General features: G+C 41.7%; 1 protein-coding gene across 5 annotated transcripts in view; it reads left to right on the plus strand.

Annotated features, from left to right (window-relative positions):
- LOC116332910 (ADAMTS-like protein 1) overlaps nucleotides 1-16,979 on the plus strand; it is a 103,360-nt gene that overhangs the window by 71,255 nt on the left and 15,126 nt on the right. For 3 of the 5 annotated variants that reach the window (XM_039609459.1, XM_039609458.1, XM_039609460.1), the window contains 12 exons: nucleotides 135-262; nucleotides 5,569-5,614; nucleotides 5,930-6,166; nucleotides 7,445-7,571; nucleotides 8,316-8,390; nucleotides 9,416-9,573; nucleotides 12,523-12,634; nucleotides 12,810-12,948; nucleotides 13,029-13,079; nucleotides 13,184-13,388; nucleotides 14,010-14,157; nucleotides 14,245-14,329. In XM_039609459.1, the coding sequence (XP_039465393.1) occupies nucleotides 135-262; nucleotides 5,569-5,614; nucleotides 5,930-6,166; nucleotides 7,445-7,571; nucleotides 8,316-8,390; nucleotides 9,416-9,573; nucleotides 12,523-12,634; nucleotides 12,810-12,948; nucleotides 13,029-13,079; nucleotides 13,184-13,388; nucleotides 14,010-14,157; nucleotides 14,245-14,329 (1,511 nt within the window). Of the gene's footprint in view, nucleotides 1-134; nucleotides 263-5,568; nucleotides 5,615-5,929; nucleotides 6,167-7,444; nucleotides 7,572-8,315; nucleotides 8,401-9,415; nucleotides 9,574-12,522; nucleotides 12,635-12,809; nucleotides 12,949-13,028; nucleotides 13,080-13,183; nucleotides 13,389-14,009; nucleotides 14,158-14,244; nucleotides 14,334-16,979 lie in introns of those variants that run through there. The other 2 variants (XM_039609462.1, XM_039609461.1) reach the window with 2 other exon arrangements.

A 16,979-nucleotide genomic window follows, 5' to 3' on the forward strand; every position in this document is an offset into this window, starting at 1 on the left:
GATGACAGTGAGCTTCAGTGATCAGTTTATTTTATCTCAGCTTCTGTAGAGCTGATGAAGGCTGATAACAGCAGACGCCTGTTATCAGAGTGTCCAAAACACTGCATATTAACGTCTCTTCTTCTGGTGTGTAGAGCTCGCGTACGGCCCGATCAGAAGAGGACAGAGACATGCTTTGGGACGCCTGGGGTTCCTGGAGTGAATGCTCTCGTACATGTGGCGGAGGAGCCTCCTACTCCCTCAGACGATGCCTCAGTTCCAAGTAAGACCCAAAAGCCTCACAGAGAACATGCAAGTGTCGGGAGAGCTGGTCTGGTTCTCTTCATAGAGTGATATTAACATTTGTAAGGCCTGCAACATCAGACTTTTCAGAAGGAGAAGCCGCACACGTAAAAATATTGATGATGGAGAAATAAAGATTAAAGATTGCTCACGTTCTTGCAGACAATACTAGAAGTTAACATACTAAACTGAGATGGTTAACATGGCTCTTTTAATTATTTCTGTCATATAGGTATATATTATAGTTGTGGGTGGGTGTTAAATAATGGGGTCAGTGTATTTACTACTTCATTCTAGCCAAAAGTTCAACTTAAGACTCCTGTACAAGCTCAATTTCAGGTGTTTTTTCCTAATAATGGCTCTTGCTGACATCAGTGAGAGCGGATATCCTAATATGGTCATCTAATTCGTGAGAGGCAGCCAAGCAGCCAAAAACCTCTTAAAGGGAGAGGAGCTAAAAGACAAATGACGATTATTTTATTTTTACAATCCTTTGGGCAGCATTGACACTGTACTGATATCAGGTCTAAAAATCTCAGAAAAATTCCAGAAAAAACAATCATTCTGAGAAGCAGGGGCATAAAGAGCCTTTTTAAAACAAAAAACAGTGGCCTGATATAACTGTTGAGTTTATAGCGGGGTCATTAAATGATGACTACATCACAGCAGGAGAGCATTTGCTGTAAATTGAAAGTTAGAACCTCAGTGACCCTCAGAAAAATGGAAACATCCCACCAGCAATTTGTAAGCATGTGTTCAAACGTGATCTGAGCTAATCTCCTCTTCCAAAGTAGAAAGTCCTGACTGAAGTTGGACGGATTTCCATCAAAATGCAACATCATTGCTTTTAGGTTTAGGCGGGGGGTTTAATAGTGTGAGTAAATCCCACAAATCAAATCCTCCATTCCCCTGAGTTGTAAGTGGAGTGCTCAAAATACACATGACTGTTAAATATCCCTGAGTGGATCCACTATGGACCCGTCTAGACAGCCATGTGAGCCAAAATCTTGAATTCATCAGTGACATTTGGAATCTGAATTTCAGTAATGACCCCAACATGTTTCTTCACAGATCAGAGCAGAACAATCAGTGACTCTAGCGAAACTACATGCCGCTTTTAATAAGTGTTTTATGTGACAGAATTTGGGCTGTGCAAACACTGAGTCCCGTATTGGTTGGATTCCCACTTCTCATCATCTCAGGCTTATATCAGGAACCTCTTAATCCTTGTGCCAGAGTCACCTGGTCGGTTAGGTTTCAAGCTAACCCACAGTGCTCCAAGATTAAAGCTCAGGGACCGAGTGCATTGGGTAAAGTGGTCAATTATAAACAAATTTAAGGAACAAGTAGGAAAAAATGGACATAAGAAGGGAGACAGTACATTTTCCTTAGAAATGTTGTCACATTTATAGGCTGGGAAATAGCTGCAGGGTGACTTCACTTGCATTCCTCTATTTTACAATTCCCAGAATATACTGCTGCTCAACTCAAGGTAACCAGTGACGTTTGCTGCTGGAGTCACCTCTGTTTCACTGTTGGAGGGGCTGCAGAGGTAGCACCCCTAGTGACAGGACTCGTCACTCAGATCATGAAACAGTGCAATAGTCTAGGCTCAAACTGCCAGAACAGCTCACATCATTTTTGAGGTCACAACCGAGGTACTGTGAAAGGCTCTCATATGTCTGCAACCATGAATCCATCTGCACTGGCACTAGAGAAAAAGACTGAGCAGCATACAAGTGCCAGAGGGCCCCCACCTCCCACCCCCCGTGTACTGCACTGTAAACATTGAGGTCAATGTCTCTTTGAGGAGTTCATTTCACGATCTCTGGAGCAACCACTTCTCTTTGCCTGCCCAGAATATTTTGGTCAGACAAACCTCAGGAGCAATTGACTTGTTAAGAGGTGTTTGGGGCTTGAGCTTCATACGGGACGTAGGCAGCGTGTGCATGTGTTGATGTACATTCTCCGTCTCCTCTAAGTACAGGCAGGTTTGTTTACCGACTCTGGCAGTTGCCATAATGTATGGGGCTCTTGAGCAAATGGTAGGAGGCTTCGTTCCACCTTGTCCCACCTCACCCTGCTCTTGCGTGGGAATGAGGGAGCGGTAGCCTGGCCTCGGGTAGCAGATCAAACGGCATCATTAAAAAGCACAGCACAAGGCCCCTTGTGTATGTGTATGTGTGTGTGTGACTCTTTGGAAATGGGAGCTGGAAATAGGCCTGCAACACCCTCCAAACCAATACCATTCCAACTGTCAGACTTTTTAATGCACACACGCACATACAGGGCACTTATTGCTACTGCAAAACACACCAGAGTTAGTTAACCTCTCAAAAGGGCACGTGCAGAAGTACAGACTATCCGCAGATTGCCTGGCCTTCATTACTTCCATCCACACAAGTTACTGCACTTGATCGCCGGCTTCTTTATTAACAGCAGCATAGCTGGTTGGATCCAAGTGTGAACATATGGATTAGGTGTCATGGCAAGAAAAAGTGCTGCTCCAATATTTACGAAACACTAGGCAGGAAAATATTAATCCATATATGTTATTAAAAAGAAAAAAAGAAAGATCCGATCTCAACTTTGTTTAGAAGAAATTCACAAAGAATTTGACTGTGTTGTTTGTCACCATGACACCAATGGAAGTAAATATCAACAACTGAAGCCAGGAGATGTTTCCTGTAGCGATGCGGTCACATATGTACTGAAATTATACAGTGGGTGACATTAAGTGACATTGGGCTGTGAAGGCATGCCGCAACTTTTTAAAGGCAAAAGTGGGTGAAAGTGAAATTTCTCCAGGGCAATGAAATGTTAAATTAAGGTTTGCCTAGCAACCAAGATTATGTCTCTTTTACAGCCTTGGGAACCACTCTGTGTGGTCCATGCTGTGTTATTAACACCTCCATCCTTTTTAGTGATATTCCTAACAGTAGTAGACCTACAGCTCTGCCCTACAAATGACTAAAAAGACAAAAGATATCATGATTAATTTCACTGACAACTGCAATATTTTTACCTAATCTCACAATACTCTGGCCTCTGTTATGCTCTTTGTTCCATCTTTTTCAGCTTCACATTATCCTCCTTAGATAAACAGTAAACTCTTAGCTTTCCTAAACCGATCAATAGCAGAGCTCACAGCTTGAGCATATTTTAGGCGTTAGCAAATCAGCCACATTTTTGTGTGCCCACATGCCTCAAGTGTATCAATATTGTGGCATGGGTTTTGGAGCCCTGTGTGCAATTACTTTCAATCTTGCGAGAAGAGTTGATGACATATATATGGACATTATGGGCCAGATGAATTTTACTGCGTATCCAATACTAGCCCAATTTTTTTATGGTTACAATAGATTTTTCTTTTTTCTGTTTAATGCTATAGATGGTACTTTTAGTCTTTGTTGAGTCTCGTGCAGTTAACTAATGAGCGCACTCTCTGTAGTTGTCTTTTTGTGTTTGGGGTCACAGTTTGTGAGTTATGTTTTATGTGCTCCAAGACTTCTGATATTTCAACCGAGTTATTTTTCCCTAACCTATGATGACGCCATGATGAATCCCATGTCCTGGCCCTACGTCTGCTTAGCCTCCACTTTAGAGCTTCTAAAATCAAAAGGAAATGAAAAGGGAAATTCATTTTATTCCCTTTGCCTCTTTACGTCTCGTTTATATATTGCTTGTCCCAGTGTGAGTTTCCACGCTGATCCAGATCTTAGCTACCTGTCTCTCAACTCTTGGTCTTTGAAAGTCTCTTGTTTGGGGTTCAGGCCCCATGGCCTACTGTTTGATTTGGCAGAGGGGACCGTCTGGATTCGTCACAGGTTCTAATGTTCTTGCCATGCCACATGGTCCACATCCACTCCCTCCATTCTCTGGAATAACATTGTAAAAAAACCTTAAGCCTTCGTTCACTGCTGAGTCCAAAGTCAGTGACGTCTCCAATCATGATTCCAGATTAGCTAAGGGCCAGTGACACTGGAATTCCTCTTAACTTCCCAAAAGAATACCATTTGATTAGTTTCCACTGGGGTCTTTGATAATTGCCCTATCATAGTCACCATCAATGGTTTATCATCACTCGGCATCAAAGCACAAAGGAATCCTCATTTTCAATAAGTGGTTAGCTCGATAATTTGGGCAGAGACAAAGCAGACTGTCATGCAGGGAGTCGTGATCCAAACTGCTCCAATCTGTTCAGCAGACGCAGGCTGGAGGGCTTTACTCTGTCTGCTTTACTACTGCGTGCAGTTTTGCATTTTTTCAATAGACTGACATACAGAGAAAATGGGACTCCTATTTTTAAATGCTGTGAAACTCGTGTTAAAGCTTTAGATGTTTGAGATTTTCTTTTACAAGTAATAAGCTTGAAGTCAAATTGTCTATAAAGATGATTCATATTACAGAGAATGGAGGAACATGTTTAGAGTGTGGAAACTGATCTAGAGCCCGACTGCAGGGGAAATATTAGCTATTTGCTGTTATATCTATATCGGCATACATAGTAGCCAATAAATGAAAATGCAAAAGGTAAAGAAATAACACCATTTTATGCGTTTTGCAGTATTTGTCCATCACAGTGCACTCTAATGCAGCAAGTGCTTGAAACAGCATAAACAACAACCAGCTGAGCAGGTTGTTGGTAGAGTTAGCTGCACAGAAAGTTAAATTATTCATCAAATAATTGCATTAAAGTTCTTCAAAAGGCACCAATGCCTCAAACAGTGGTCCAGTTCACTAACAGATAGCTAGTGACTACTTGGCCACTGTGCTGCTGTTCTTGCCTTTCAGTCAAAGGAGTCTTTGATAACTTTAAGTCTTAATGATAACAATTTTAAACAATGTAGCCCTGTACAATTGTTTATGAAGGTGAATATTAGCTATAGATGTCATTTAAAGCAGGCTGTTAATATGTTTATTTCTTCGGTGTCGTTGGGCTTTATTCCACAGTCTTTTAAATGCTTTGTGAGCCACCCTCAAGTGGTCATTTCAGGAACTGCAGTTTTTATCAGCTTCATTTCTCATCTTCGGCGTGCCACTGGATAATTATGCACAGTTACTCTGTGTGAAATACGCTGTTAAAGCTTTGCAAACGCACCACAGACTTATGTTTGTGGGTTGCCACATCAGCGCTATAATTTTCAATATGAATAATGAGGCAAGAGTCACTGGATATAATACCAGCTCCTTCAGATGATGATGACTGGTTCATGTTATGGTTTGTTTTATCATTCTCTCCCACGGCCTATTTACCCACGGTTTCATTTTTTTTTCCTTCTGTAGGACCTGCGAAGGACAGAATATCAAATATCGCACATGCAGCAATGTGGTAAGTTGAACCCACTCATCTTTATGTCATGGATGTCGACACAGCTTTCAAGTGTTTTTATTGAAGAAGTAAAACTGATATGGCAAATTGTGTCTGAAAGATTTATGGGTGCGGGGTGTAATTCAGTGATTTGGGATCTTGCTGTTTGAGAGAAACTAAGAAGAAGTTGCATCAAACTTCTTCTGTTTCCATTTATTCTGCTAATTTCATGCAGCAGTCTTCTTCCCACATACACATTTAGAGATGGCAGACTTCATTTGCCCTGCCTTTTTCAAGTATTTAAAATATTTTAAACTATGTTTTAATGTCCCTCAGGATTGCCCTTCAGATGCCGGTGATTTCCGTGCCCAGCAGTGTTCAGCTCACGCAGATGAGCAATACCAGGACCAGTACCACGAGTGGCTGCCGGTATACAACGACCCAGACAACCCGTGTGCTCTCAAATGTAAAGCCAAGGGCTCGGGCTTTGTGGTGGAGCTGGCGCCCAAGGTGCTGGATGGGACACGCTGTTACACAGAGTCTTTGGACATGTGCATCAGTGGTATCTGCCAGGTCAGTAACCATGTCATGAACCTCAATTGCTTTGAAGTCATCAAGAATTTTGGTTTATTTCTTTTAATTTTTGAAGCCAAGACGTACATCTTGTGGGACTTGAATATAAAAACTTCTTTTTTTCAGTAAACTAAGCAAATTCTTATATTTAAAGATCAGCTCGCCTTAAAAATAACTGAGAAGTTTATCTTCCAAAGTAAATATATCCTAGTGTGTTGTAAAAAGTTTAGATAAAGCTACTAAGGCAAGTGAAGTCAGTGTGATGCTCTGTGCAGCTCTTTGATTGGCAACCTTGGGTCCTGGTATTCATGTGGCATTACTTTGACATGTACAGTCTGCTTAAACATTTTCACAGACCGCTACACCCCTGCAACAATACTCTCAAATAGGTTTAGGATCAAGGTGTGAACTTCCCCAGATCTTAATTCGAGTGAGCATTTGTGGGATGTCCTGGAAAAACAAGTCCAACAAGTCAGCCGAGGCCCCGTCTTTAAACGATGTGCTGTCAGTGTGTCTGATACCGCAGTAGCCTCAGAGACCTTGTAAAGCTGACACCTTGATGGGCTAAAGCTGTTTGTGGAATAAGGGGAACCTACACAGTATTAGACCAGTGGTTCTAATGTTGTCGCAGTCCAGTACTCCTGTCAACACCGGTACGCAATTTTTGGCAATATTGTGCATTTGGGAGCAAAAGCTAAGACGTAAATCTCAAGAGGACCACAGTGGACTACCTTACAGTACTAGCATCATACCATCTGCTTTACAAATGAATATCCAATGAGTATTCCTTTAGATTCAGTGTTTGACTGACAGCCCAGGAAATATTTTGCAATGCATTTTTTGGGGTTGAATGGAATTATGTCCCAGGGCATCGTGTCTGCAGAGACTCAGAAGTCTCTCCCTTACAATGCTTAGAATGATATTGCGGTTTTTGGTTTTGTCTTGCTGACAGAAACTGCAAAAAGAAAAAAAGAAATCCACCATTCAACTATGGATGGCGTCTTAGTAATTCAATGAATAAATATTGCGGAGACCAGAGGCTTGTTTGAATCGTTTCATGGTAACATTTAAATGATACTGAAGCTCCAACAGAACCAGCTCGAGTGCTTCATGATATCATATCCTTTCTCTTTACTTTTGTGTTGTTGCAGAAAATCTTCCCTGCTATCTTGTCCTCAAAACTAAAAAGTTAGAAGGTCTTTGAGGCTCTAAAAGGGAGGTGACTGTGCATGTCATTTGTGATGTCTCTAATTTTTTCGTGCTTCCTGTGTGTTCCAGATTGTAGGTTGTGATCATGAGCTTGGAAGCACTGCGACCGAGGACAACTGTGGAGTCTGCAATGGCGATGGCTCGTCCTGCAGGCTTGTGCGGGGACACTACAAATCCCAGCATTCTTCGGGAAAAAGTAAAGAATTGTTACTCTTTTTTTAATTTTTATTAAATAAAGAAGTAATTGCTGAGCTAAAAAGGTCCTTGAGCAGATTTACTTGTTCACCACACAGACTATAAACAAGAGTTATAACTAAGCCCAATCATCAGGGCAGTGCTCCTTTGTCAAATATTTGCATCATTTACAATGGCCTTGAGAGGTCAAACTACTACAAATAGAAGAATGCTGCAAAAGCACACAGCTTGGGATGCCTGCCTCCATTAAAACAGCTGCTTTGAAGATGGGAACCATGTCTGTGACCACTCGCAGTCAGACGCCGTCTTCAGAGTAACTTCTGTGGGGGATTTTTTGCAGACAAGTTGAAGTCATTAGCATTAGACCAGCCTAGATTGATTGCAGTATCTTGACAATCTGTCTATGTTTATAAACTAGACAGCAGATATTTTCTAAACTTTCTGTCCGAGAGTGACTGCAATCAATTCCAGTCAGACTGCAACTGTTTGGAGACAAGTTGCATCTCACCAGGGGACCTCCTCAATCACCGTGAGGCTGAAAGTGTTGCACGTCTGAGCGACGAGCTAGTTGCTGCAACTAATTGCACTATTTTGAAATGAATCGCAACCACCAACTTTTCCTAGTCACAAGAAGGTTGCCGTCATGTTTCTACTCTAGTGTCACTGAGTCATAAGTTGCTCGTTTTTAGCATTTGTGTCATATATTGATGTAGTGATTGGTACTGTTTCTTTGTTTTTGTTCAAGCTGAGGACACAGTGGTCACCATCCCTTACAAGAGTCGTCACGTGCGTCTGATCCTGAAAGGCCCGGATCACTTGTGTAAGTCCTGGTAGGTCCAGGGTGCCCTTCCATCCAAAACAGCTGAGCACGATCTCTGTGTTTGGCAGTGCTCTTTCATTTGCCAAATACTACACACTGAACACGAGTTCACCGCATCGCTCTGACTTTTCTGCACAGCGTGTTATGTTTTCAGCATGCTCCGATGCAAAAACAGTGAAACAGACACGGTGGTGACATTTTCATAACAGAAAACAGAAGATCGTACTTGGCAGGCCTTGAAATGAATGTTTCACACTAATAGCAATCTATGATCGATCTTTTACTCTGATTTCCAGAAGATATTACATTTTGGCCTCTCTAATAAAGACTCGTTTTAAAAGTAGCCCAGAGCAGACTAACCAGAAGGGATACGTGTTTCTTCCCTTTGCTCTGGCTCTGACAGGACATAAGGCTTCCAGGGAAATTCACTGATGTCAAAGTCCTGGCATCAAATCCTCACCGGATCAAATGGATAACAAATGTTTCACCTCTGTGCCTGTCCTTTGCTCAGTGGCTAGTTTCCAGATCATCTTCTAAATGGACAGCTTTTTCATTAGATATTTCCCCCCACATCCATTTTGCCCCCCGGCACCTTGATTGTAACCATGTGTTGCCTGATGATGGCTGGTGGTCACCATTTGTTCCCATGTATCTCTGTTTTTTTGTTTTCTTTTAAGTAACGCTGAAGTTACACAAGATCCTGTATAGCCAGGGATAAAGTGAGGTCAGTGAGGGGAAAGCGTACTGTAATGCTGGCTACATTAGCCTCATCATAGTGACAGAGTGACCACAGCACCCAGTCTGAGCTCTTTGTGTGACGCTGGGTCTGACTGAAGGGTCTGTGATCAACATTTTAATCACATCTCCATTTATTTTCCTTTTCATTCACTTTAAAGAACTTTACTCATAAAATATACAATTTTTAAAAAAATTAAAAGAAAGATTTTGTGGCAGGCAGTGGCCACACCTGTTTGTCTTCTCTTTGCACATATCGAGACTTTAATTGTTTGTTTTTTTACCTTCAGACATGGAGAGTAAGACTCTACAGGGTGTAAGAGATGAACTGGTCTTGGATAGATCCAGGCAGTACTATATAGAGAACACCACCGTGGACTACCAGAAACTTTCAGATAAAGAAGTCCTGAGAATCACTGGCCCACTCGGAGCTGACTTCACAGTCAAAGTAAGCACTAACATTAATGCACATCTCTTTTTCTTTCAGGCTACAGTAGCCAGTATTTGTCATCATCTTGTTAAAAATTTGAGAAATTTCCGAATTGTCCATCTGTTCTACTTCAACCTTGACGGGTGTCTTGCCGGGGACCTGAGGAAGGACAGATCTCATATTTTCTCTAAATATTGTTTTGTATTACCAAGGTGAAACAGGGTGTGACATATTTGGCTGTCTTTGTGAGAACATTCATTGACATCAATGCATTCCTTACTGTTAAGTTTAACCAGCATATTTATACAAGCTCCAGCCTAAACTTTAGCTTCAAAACCCAAGTTTTGACCCTCAAACAGGTCTTTAAATCTGCATGAAAAAACGAGGACCCGACACAAATTACTACTAATACAAAATGTCATCACCCTCCCAGCCTCACGCTTGCTTTAGTTGATTTATATTTGAAGAAGTCGTCAGAAGAAAGCTGCAAACCACAATTGCCCTGTTCTGCAATCAGTAAATCCATCCTTGTAGATGTCCTCTTTGAAAACTTGCCATGATTTTCTGCAGATATGTTTTCTAGAACAGGCTCTGCATTGGTTTCTGTAATGCAAAATTGTTCCAGTAAGCTCACTGCACTACTTGTTAAATGACCAAAAAGGAACAGTTATTTTTCTCAGGCACCAAACGTGCACTTTAATTCATCAAGTGGACAAAAGCACCACTGAAATCTTGTGTTCACAGCAAAAACAAAACAAAATAAAATTTAAAAAAATTAGTGCAGGTTCAAAATAATTTTAGAAATTCTAAACAAACGGGTCACCTCTCTGACTCTCTTAACAGGAAGTTAAAACCAGCAGCGCCTCAGCAGACCTGCGTGCTTGCAAATCAATCACCCTCATTCCCTTTTTGGTGTCTTTGGTGCAGTTTGAGTCAAAACTGTTGTTTTTGTCATGCAATCTCCTGAAAGTGGTGCGGCCAATTTTTACTTTTTTCGCATGAACTCCTGGTGAACGTCTCACAGCAGCAAAGTTTAAAGCAGCTTTGATTTCACGTGTTTTAAAGATATTTGAGTGTGACAGTTTTAAATGTGAAATTCAAACAATTCTTTTTGTGCGATTGCTCACTTTGAGCTACAGTATGTGTTTGAGCAGTGTGCCGTGCATTCACACAGTAGCACAAACAGTCAGAGCCTCCGAGCTCCTCACCGCTCCTCTGTGGTGTAAGTGCCGCTTACTGAAACTTGTACTTGATTCACGATAAGGTCTCAAACTTTGAATAACTCCAAAAAATCTGATTAGAAAGGTGTTATTACGTAACAGCGCATAAGCCTAGTTAATACAACGAGTAGTTTTCAAAGTGCCGTGCCACAGTGGCTGTGACATGTTTTTCTGCTTCAGACACACACATGTGAGCGCAAATTCCCAGACTAGGGCAAGTGAGTGGGCGTTAAAGGTTATACAGCCACGAGCCTGCGAAAACTTCCTCCCTCATAAACACAAGTCGGGATGGGACAATAACGAGGAACTGTCGAGAACGAAATCTGAGAAGCTTTAAATGCATAATTTTCGAATCTGTCACGAGGCGGACAGCCAGCTCATATCACTCTGCTGGAGAAAGGTTTGGACAAATGGAAAATCACATTAAAAAGTTGCCAGACAGTCTTTCCACAGTAAACACATGAATGCGAACGAGTGGTCGTCAAGTCTGATTTATACGTGCTGCTGCTAAAATGTGTCTTTGGGCTTTTTTTCAAAGCAAATGAAAAAAAGGGCTGAGAAAACACGGACAGACATGGACGTACTTATTCTATTATTGTGTTCTATTACTCTATTAAAATAAGGACTGTTCTAATTCTTAAACTATTAAAACAGCCTTTATTCTTTATTTTATTAAAGCAGAGCTCTAAGAAAATGTTTCCTCTGATCCAGCAGTTTATGAATTACTTTGTCTCTTGAGAGGAGTTCATTATAATATTTTAGCTGGTAGCTGTGCAGATATGTGCGCGTTAGGTTTCCAAAGGCCAAATTCTTTGAGCATGTTGCGTTTATAGAGCCTTCTCCACATGGAGCTTTGTGTCCTGCAGACAAACATGGGCAATATCACTAAACAACATGATTATGAACTGAAACGTAGGTCAAGTTTCTAAAATATCTTGAGAATAATTCAAGAAAAAAGTCACTTAGGATGTTCATACATGCATCTGCTAGGAGCCTGAGGGGGGTGAGGCACTGGTTAGTCCCATATTTTCTTTTTTTATTGCTTCCCTTGTTTGGTAATTCCAACACAACACATAAAGCAAAATTTCTACAGAACGATATCAGTTTCAATGAGAAACAGCAGTTTGTTGTTTCACTAATTTAAGTGAATTAAAGTGAAGTATTGCAGGGTGAATCATTATTTTCCTGACACCAAAGCTTCCAAAGGGGAGCTGTGAACATCTCTATTTCTCTTTTAAAGCTGGACTTTTCACCATACAGAGGGCCGTCCGTGTAATTTAGCTCACTACTGGAACCAGCTTCAGTCAGTCATTACAGGAACTGCAGTTTGTTTGGCACTTCCACATTCAGTTTTAATCATTAAGGGATTTTTTTTTTAAAAATCAGGAAAGTGTTAAGAAAGAAAACTGGTTTGGTTCCAGTTTATGAATCACTAAACACTAAGGCTAAATAAATAAATCAATTATTTAAAATTCTGTGGATGCAAAGTCAGTATTAACAAATTGTTTGATTCTTTATAGCTTAGCAGCCCTATTAGGTTGTCATGGCTACAACAAAGTTCAATTAACACCTCAAGAAGCCCAGGATGAGTCTCTCTCTGCCTCTTAATTTGATACACTATCTTTCAAAAAATCTGTCTAACGAGAAGGAAAGTGTGAGCTATAAACCAGAATAAATACCGCAGTCACCCTCTGCACTGATTGTGATACCAAGAAATGCTGATTATATCTGAACAATGTTTCTGTAGGTGCAGTTTACTGGTGGTACAGACAGCGTGGTCCAGTACATCTACTACCAGCCCATCATCCACCGCTGGAGAGAGACCGACTTTTTCCCGTGCTCCGTCACATGCGGTGGAGGTAAGCAGCATTTTTAAAATTACAATAGCAGCCTGCAGCATTTTCACTCGACTGATAGCAGGTTTGGTTTAAAAACAGGATCCGTTTAATTCATAGATATTTATTAAAAGCCTAATATTGGATCGTTGCCCTACTAGATCTCTCTTGATGGTCTCTGATATTTGCTGGCCTGCAGGTTACCAGCTAACCTCAGCAGAGTGCTATGATCTACGGAGCGGACAGGTGGTTGTAGACCAGTATTGCCATTACTACCCGGAGAATGTCAAACCCAAACCCAAACTGCAGGAGTGCAACATGGAGCTGTGCCTGGACAGGTTGGAAAGCAGAACGTAAAGAGGATTAAACTGGACTTTTTGTGAAAGCAAATCCTAATTTATTGTTTCTGACTTTTTAGTGACGGCTACAAGGAAATTATGCCATATGACCAGTACCACCCCCTGCCTCGGTACTTACCCGACTACCTAGTAACACACAGAGGCACACAATACAAATCCTGACATCTGCTAATAACCGTCAGTCACTTTATGATGTCACCTTTCATGATGTCAGATGGGAGAGCAGCCCCTGGACATCCTGTTCCACCTCTTGCGGCGGGGGCATCCAGAGTCGCTCGGTATCGTGTGTGGAGGAGGACATGCAGGGGACCATCACTCCCACAGAGGAGTGGAAGTGTCTTTACTCTCCCAAAACAGCTATCCTGCAGCCCTGCAACACATTTGACTGTCCCACCTGGCTGGCACAGGAGTGGTCACCAGTATGTGAACATTTCTACTTTTGAAACTCTTCTGTCCCATAACTTCCTGTATGTGGTGTCTTTATGAGGCTTGTAAACATATGATGTTTTCCCAATGGGCAACATACAAAAACCCAGTGACACTGCAGCCAGTGTGATCCCTGTGAATAAATTTCCTTTCTGAACCATTACACATTGAAATGATCAAGGCACTGCATCTGGATCAACCTAACCCTCCTGGCCAGCTTAGTTATTTTGCTTTAATTCTTAGAGCTGCTGTTACATTAACCAATCCTACCATAAATGTCCTATATATCTTCCTCCTGGGAAATTTTCTACCTCACCAGTTGAATGGGCTCATATAGAAACGTAGCAAGCCAGATTTGTGGCCTCCTAAAAACCTGGGATGTTGTTTATCTAGCACATTCTCCCTCTGCCTTTAAAATGCTTGTTTTGGCAGAGGATAGACAAAGTTCGCTCCCGAGCAGAGAGCTGCTGGGATTTTGGAAGGACTCTTTCTGTACCTCCCTTGAGTTGAAAACTTTCTATCAAATATGAGAAAAGCCTATTACTAGGAATTAACACATGGAAAAATAGGCTGATGGGCTTGCTATCTGTGACTGCATATCCTGTCATCACCAGTGCACAGTGACTTGTGGTCAGGGGCTGCGCTACAGGGTGGTGTTATGCATCGATCACCGTGGCCTGCACGCCGGAGGCTGCAACCCTACCACCAAACCGCACATCAAAGAGGAGTGCCTGGTGACTGTGCCCTGCTACAAGTCCAAAGGTGGGTGATTTTGCACGTTTTGTCATGTTTTAAATATAGAGTGGCGCTTATGTTCAGCTTCTGTCATTTTTGCATCATTTCCCGTAGATACGCTACCAGTTGAAGCAAAACCCGTGTGGCATAAGCAGGCCATAGAGCTTGAGGAAGAAGTCACAGCCAGTGAGGAACCAACGTGAGTACCAGCACTCAACAACAAAAAGCTAAACTGTCTTTCTGACTCTTAAAGCATCTGAGACCTTCATCACTAAGCCTCTTTGGACCAATCAGAGGTGCAAGTCCTGTTAAAACCATTGCAGGTGTTTGGGTTTCTTTATTATTCTGGAAAGATGCAACTGCTAAAGCTATACAAGGTAAAGTTTATCACCCGGAAAAAGAAGGGGAAAATCTACAGCATTAAATTACTCTGGGTCCTCAAGGTTAAAAAAGCAAAAAGTCAGATCCCAGTTACACAGTTTCAACAACCAGCAGCTTAGGACTAACCTGGAGGTGAAATTGAAGTAGACAGAGCACGGCACTGGCACGTAAAGGCCACAGTATCAAGGTTGTGTTCACGTCAGCAGCAATTTTCATCAACATGGAGTCCAACAGGAGCGTTTACTACAAATCCAATTTCAAAAAAGTAGAGACTCTGCGTAAAATGTAAATAAAAACAGAATGCTTTGATTTGCAAATCTCATAGACTGTATTTTATTCACAGTAGAAAACGCATTAAATATTTAAATGGAGAAAACCTACCATGTTATGGAAAAGATTTCCTCATTTTGAATTTGATGGCAGCAATGCATCTGAAAACAATATTCCCACATAGCAGACCGGTCTGGCCCGGATCTGGTGTCAAGCCGGCACTGCTGGCTGACTTCTGGCAATGGTAAGTAGTATGTCATCCAGATATGGGCCAGGTCTGGCAATGATGGCACTGTTTATGTGATGGCGTGCCACATCTGGCCCGATTATGGTTTGGTTTATGTGACCCAGGCTCATAGAAAACAGGTCTTCCCTGGATCCGGCATCAAGCTGGCACTTCTGACTGACTGGTGTCATGGCAGAGTGTACGTCAACCAGATGTGGGCCAGGTCTGGCAATGATGGCACTGTTTATGTTCCTATTTTCCTATTTTAGTTAGAAGACCCAAATGTGATGTTGCAATACTATACTGCTATGGTAGCCAACGTTTCAAATGCAGGTTTGACAGGTTTGTGAGTGTACACTTTATCCAAAACCTAGTGAGGGTTTACTCATGAACCTGATCGGAAGGTTAGTGGTTCGATCCCTGGCTCCTCCAGTTTGCATGTCAAGAGTGTGAATGTGTGTGCACTCAGTTTAGAGAAAGTGTGTGGCTGGGTGAATGTAGCATGTTGTACAGAGCACTTTTAGTAATCTGGGAGAGTAGAAAAGTGCTATATAAGAATCAGTCCATTCACTGTCTGAACAGAGTTTCGTCATGTTACTTTCGCATACTATTATATATTACATAGGTTTACCAGAGGTAATCCACACATGGGCCAGCACAGGACAACCAGTGTGTCTGCAACTGGCCTTGTGCTGGCCCATTTGTGTGCCACCTCTGGCAAACCAGATCTGGGCCACCACAGGGCCGTCATTCTTTGCGGTATGTGGGCCAGATCTGGGCCATACCAATTTTGCTGTGTGGGTTGGGACAGCTTTTGGAAATAACAAGCCAGATGGTCCTGCTCCTCTTTAGTCTGGAAGAAATGGTGTCCATGTTTTCCAAGGAGAATTTCACATCCAGAGAAGATGTTGGCGCCTGTACATCATGTTCATATGTGGTTTCTTCCTTGCATGATGCAGCGCGTTAACCTGCAGGTATAGATGGCACACTGAACTGTGTTCACACGCAGTGATCTCTGGAAGTGTTCCTGAGTCCATGCAGTGATATCTGTGACAGACTCAGGCCTTCTTTTAATGCTGTGCACACTGAAAGATAATCATTTTTTGGACTTGTCTGATGCGCACAGAGATTTCTCCAAATTCTCTGAATCTTTTGATGATATTATGTACTATAGATAATGAGCTATTCAAAGTCTTGACAATTTTACATTTATACCCAATCATGTTACTGACCTGTTGCCAGTTATTTCATACTAGCTGCCTTAGTCTTAAATAAGCACTATTTGCTCCTTTAACCCTTGCATTGAGCCAACTCCACTCTGATTGGTTTTCCAGTGTAAACAGAAAGTTTGAACAGGAGGCTTCTCTGATGTATTCCTAAATTGTCTTGAGCAGTCTATTGGGGATTATTTGCACACACGCTGACTGACGTCTTTATTTTGAACTTTATTTTGTTTAATATGATCACCCAAGGAAAAGCACAATAGGTCCACTTTAAGGTACATTTGAGGGTGGCTGAAAGTGTGTCTTGTAATCTGCATGGAACTAATAAAACGTTGTATGAGGCTATTGAAGGGAAGAAGGGAAACTAAAGGTGAAGAGTCAAAACATCTTTTGGAAAGCCTTAAGAATGTACAGTCGCTGGCTACCAGCATTACCTCAGCAAGCTCTCACACGTTCCAGATGTTCTTGTCCCACACATCAGTTAGCTAATAATGGCTGCCTTCTGAAAATGCACAATATTTGGACTCTGCCCAGTGTCTTGCATGACTTGTATTAGCAACCATGTTAGCCAGTTTAAAACATCTGTAACTCTGACTTATCTGTGGAGTGAGAGAAGTGCCAAAACATATGATTTTGCTCAGCTGCAAAAAAAAAAAAAAAAAAGCATGTCTGTCCTCAAAAAGCACATAAATATCTGTGTATAATATGCCGTCATTCACAAGCCAACAACAATATCTGCCCACCATATG

This window comes from Oreochromis aureus, linkage group 3 (assembly GCF_013358895.1).
Source record: "Oreochromis aureus strain Israel breed Guangdong linkage group 3, ZZ_aureus, whole genome shotgun sequence".
NCBI lineage: Eukaryota > Metazoa > Chordata > Actinopteri > Cichliformes > Cichlidae > Oreochromis > Oreochromis aureus.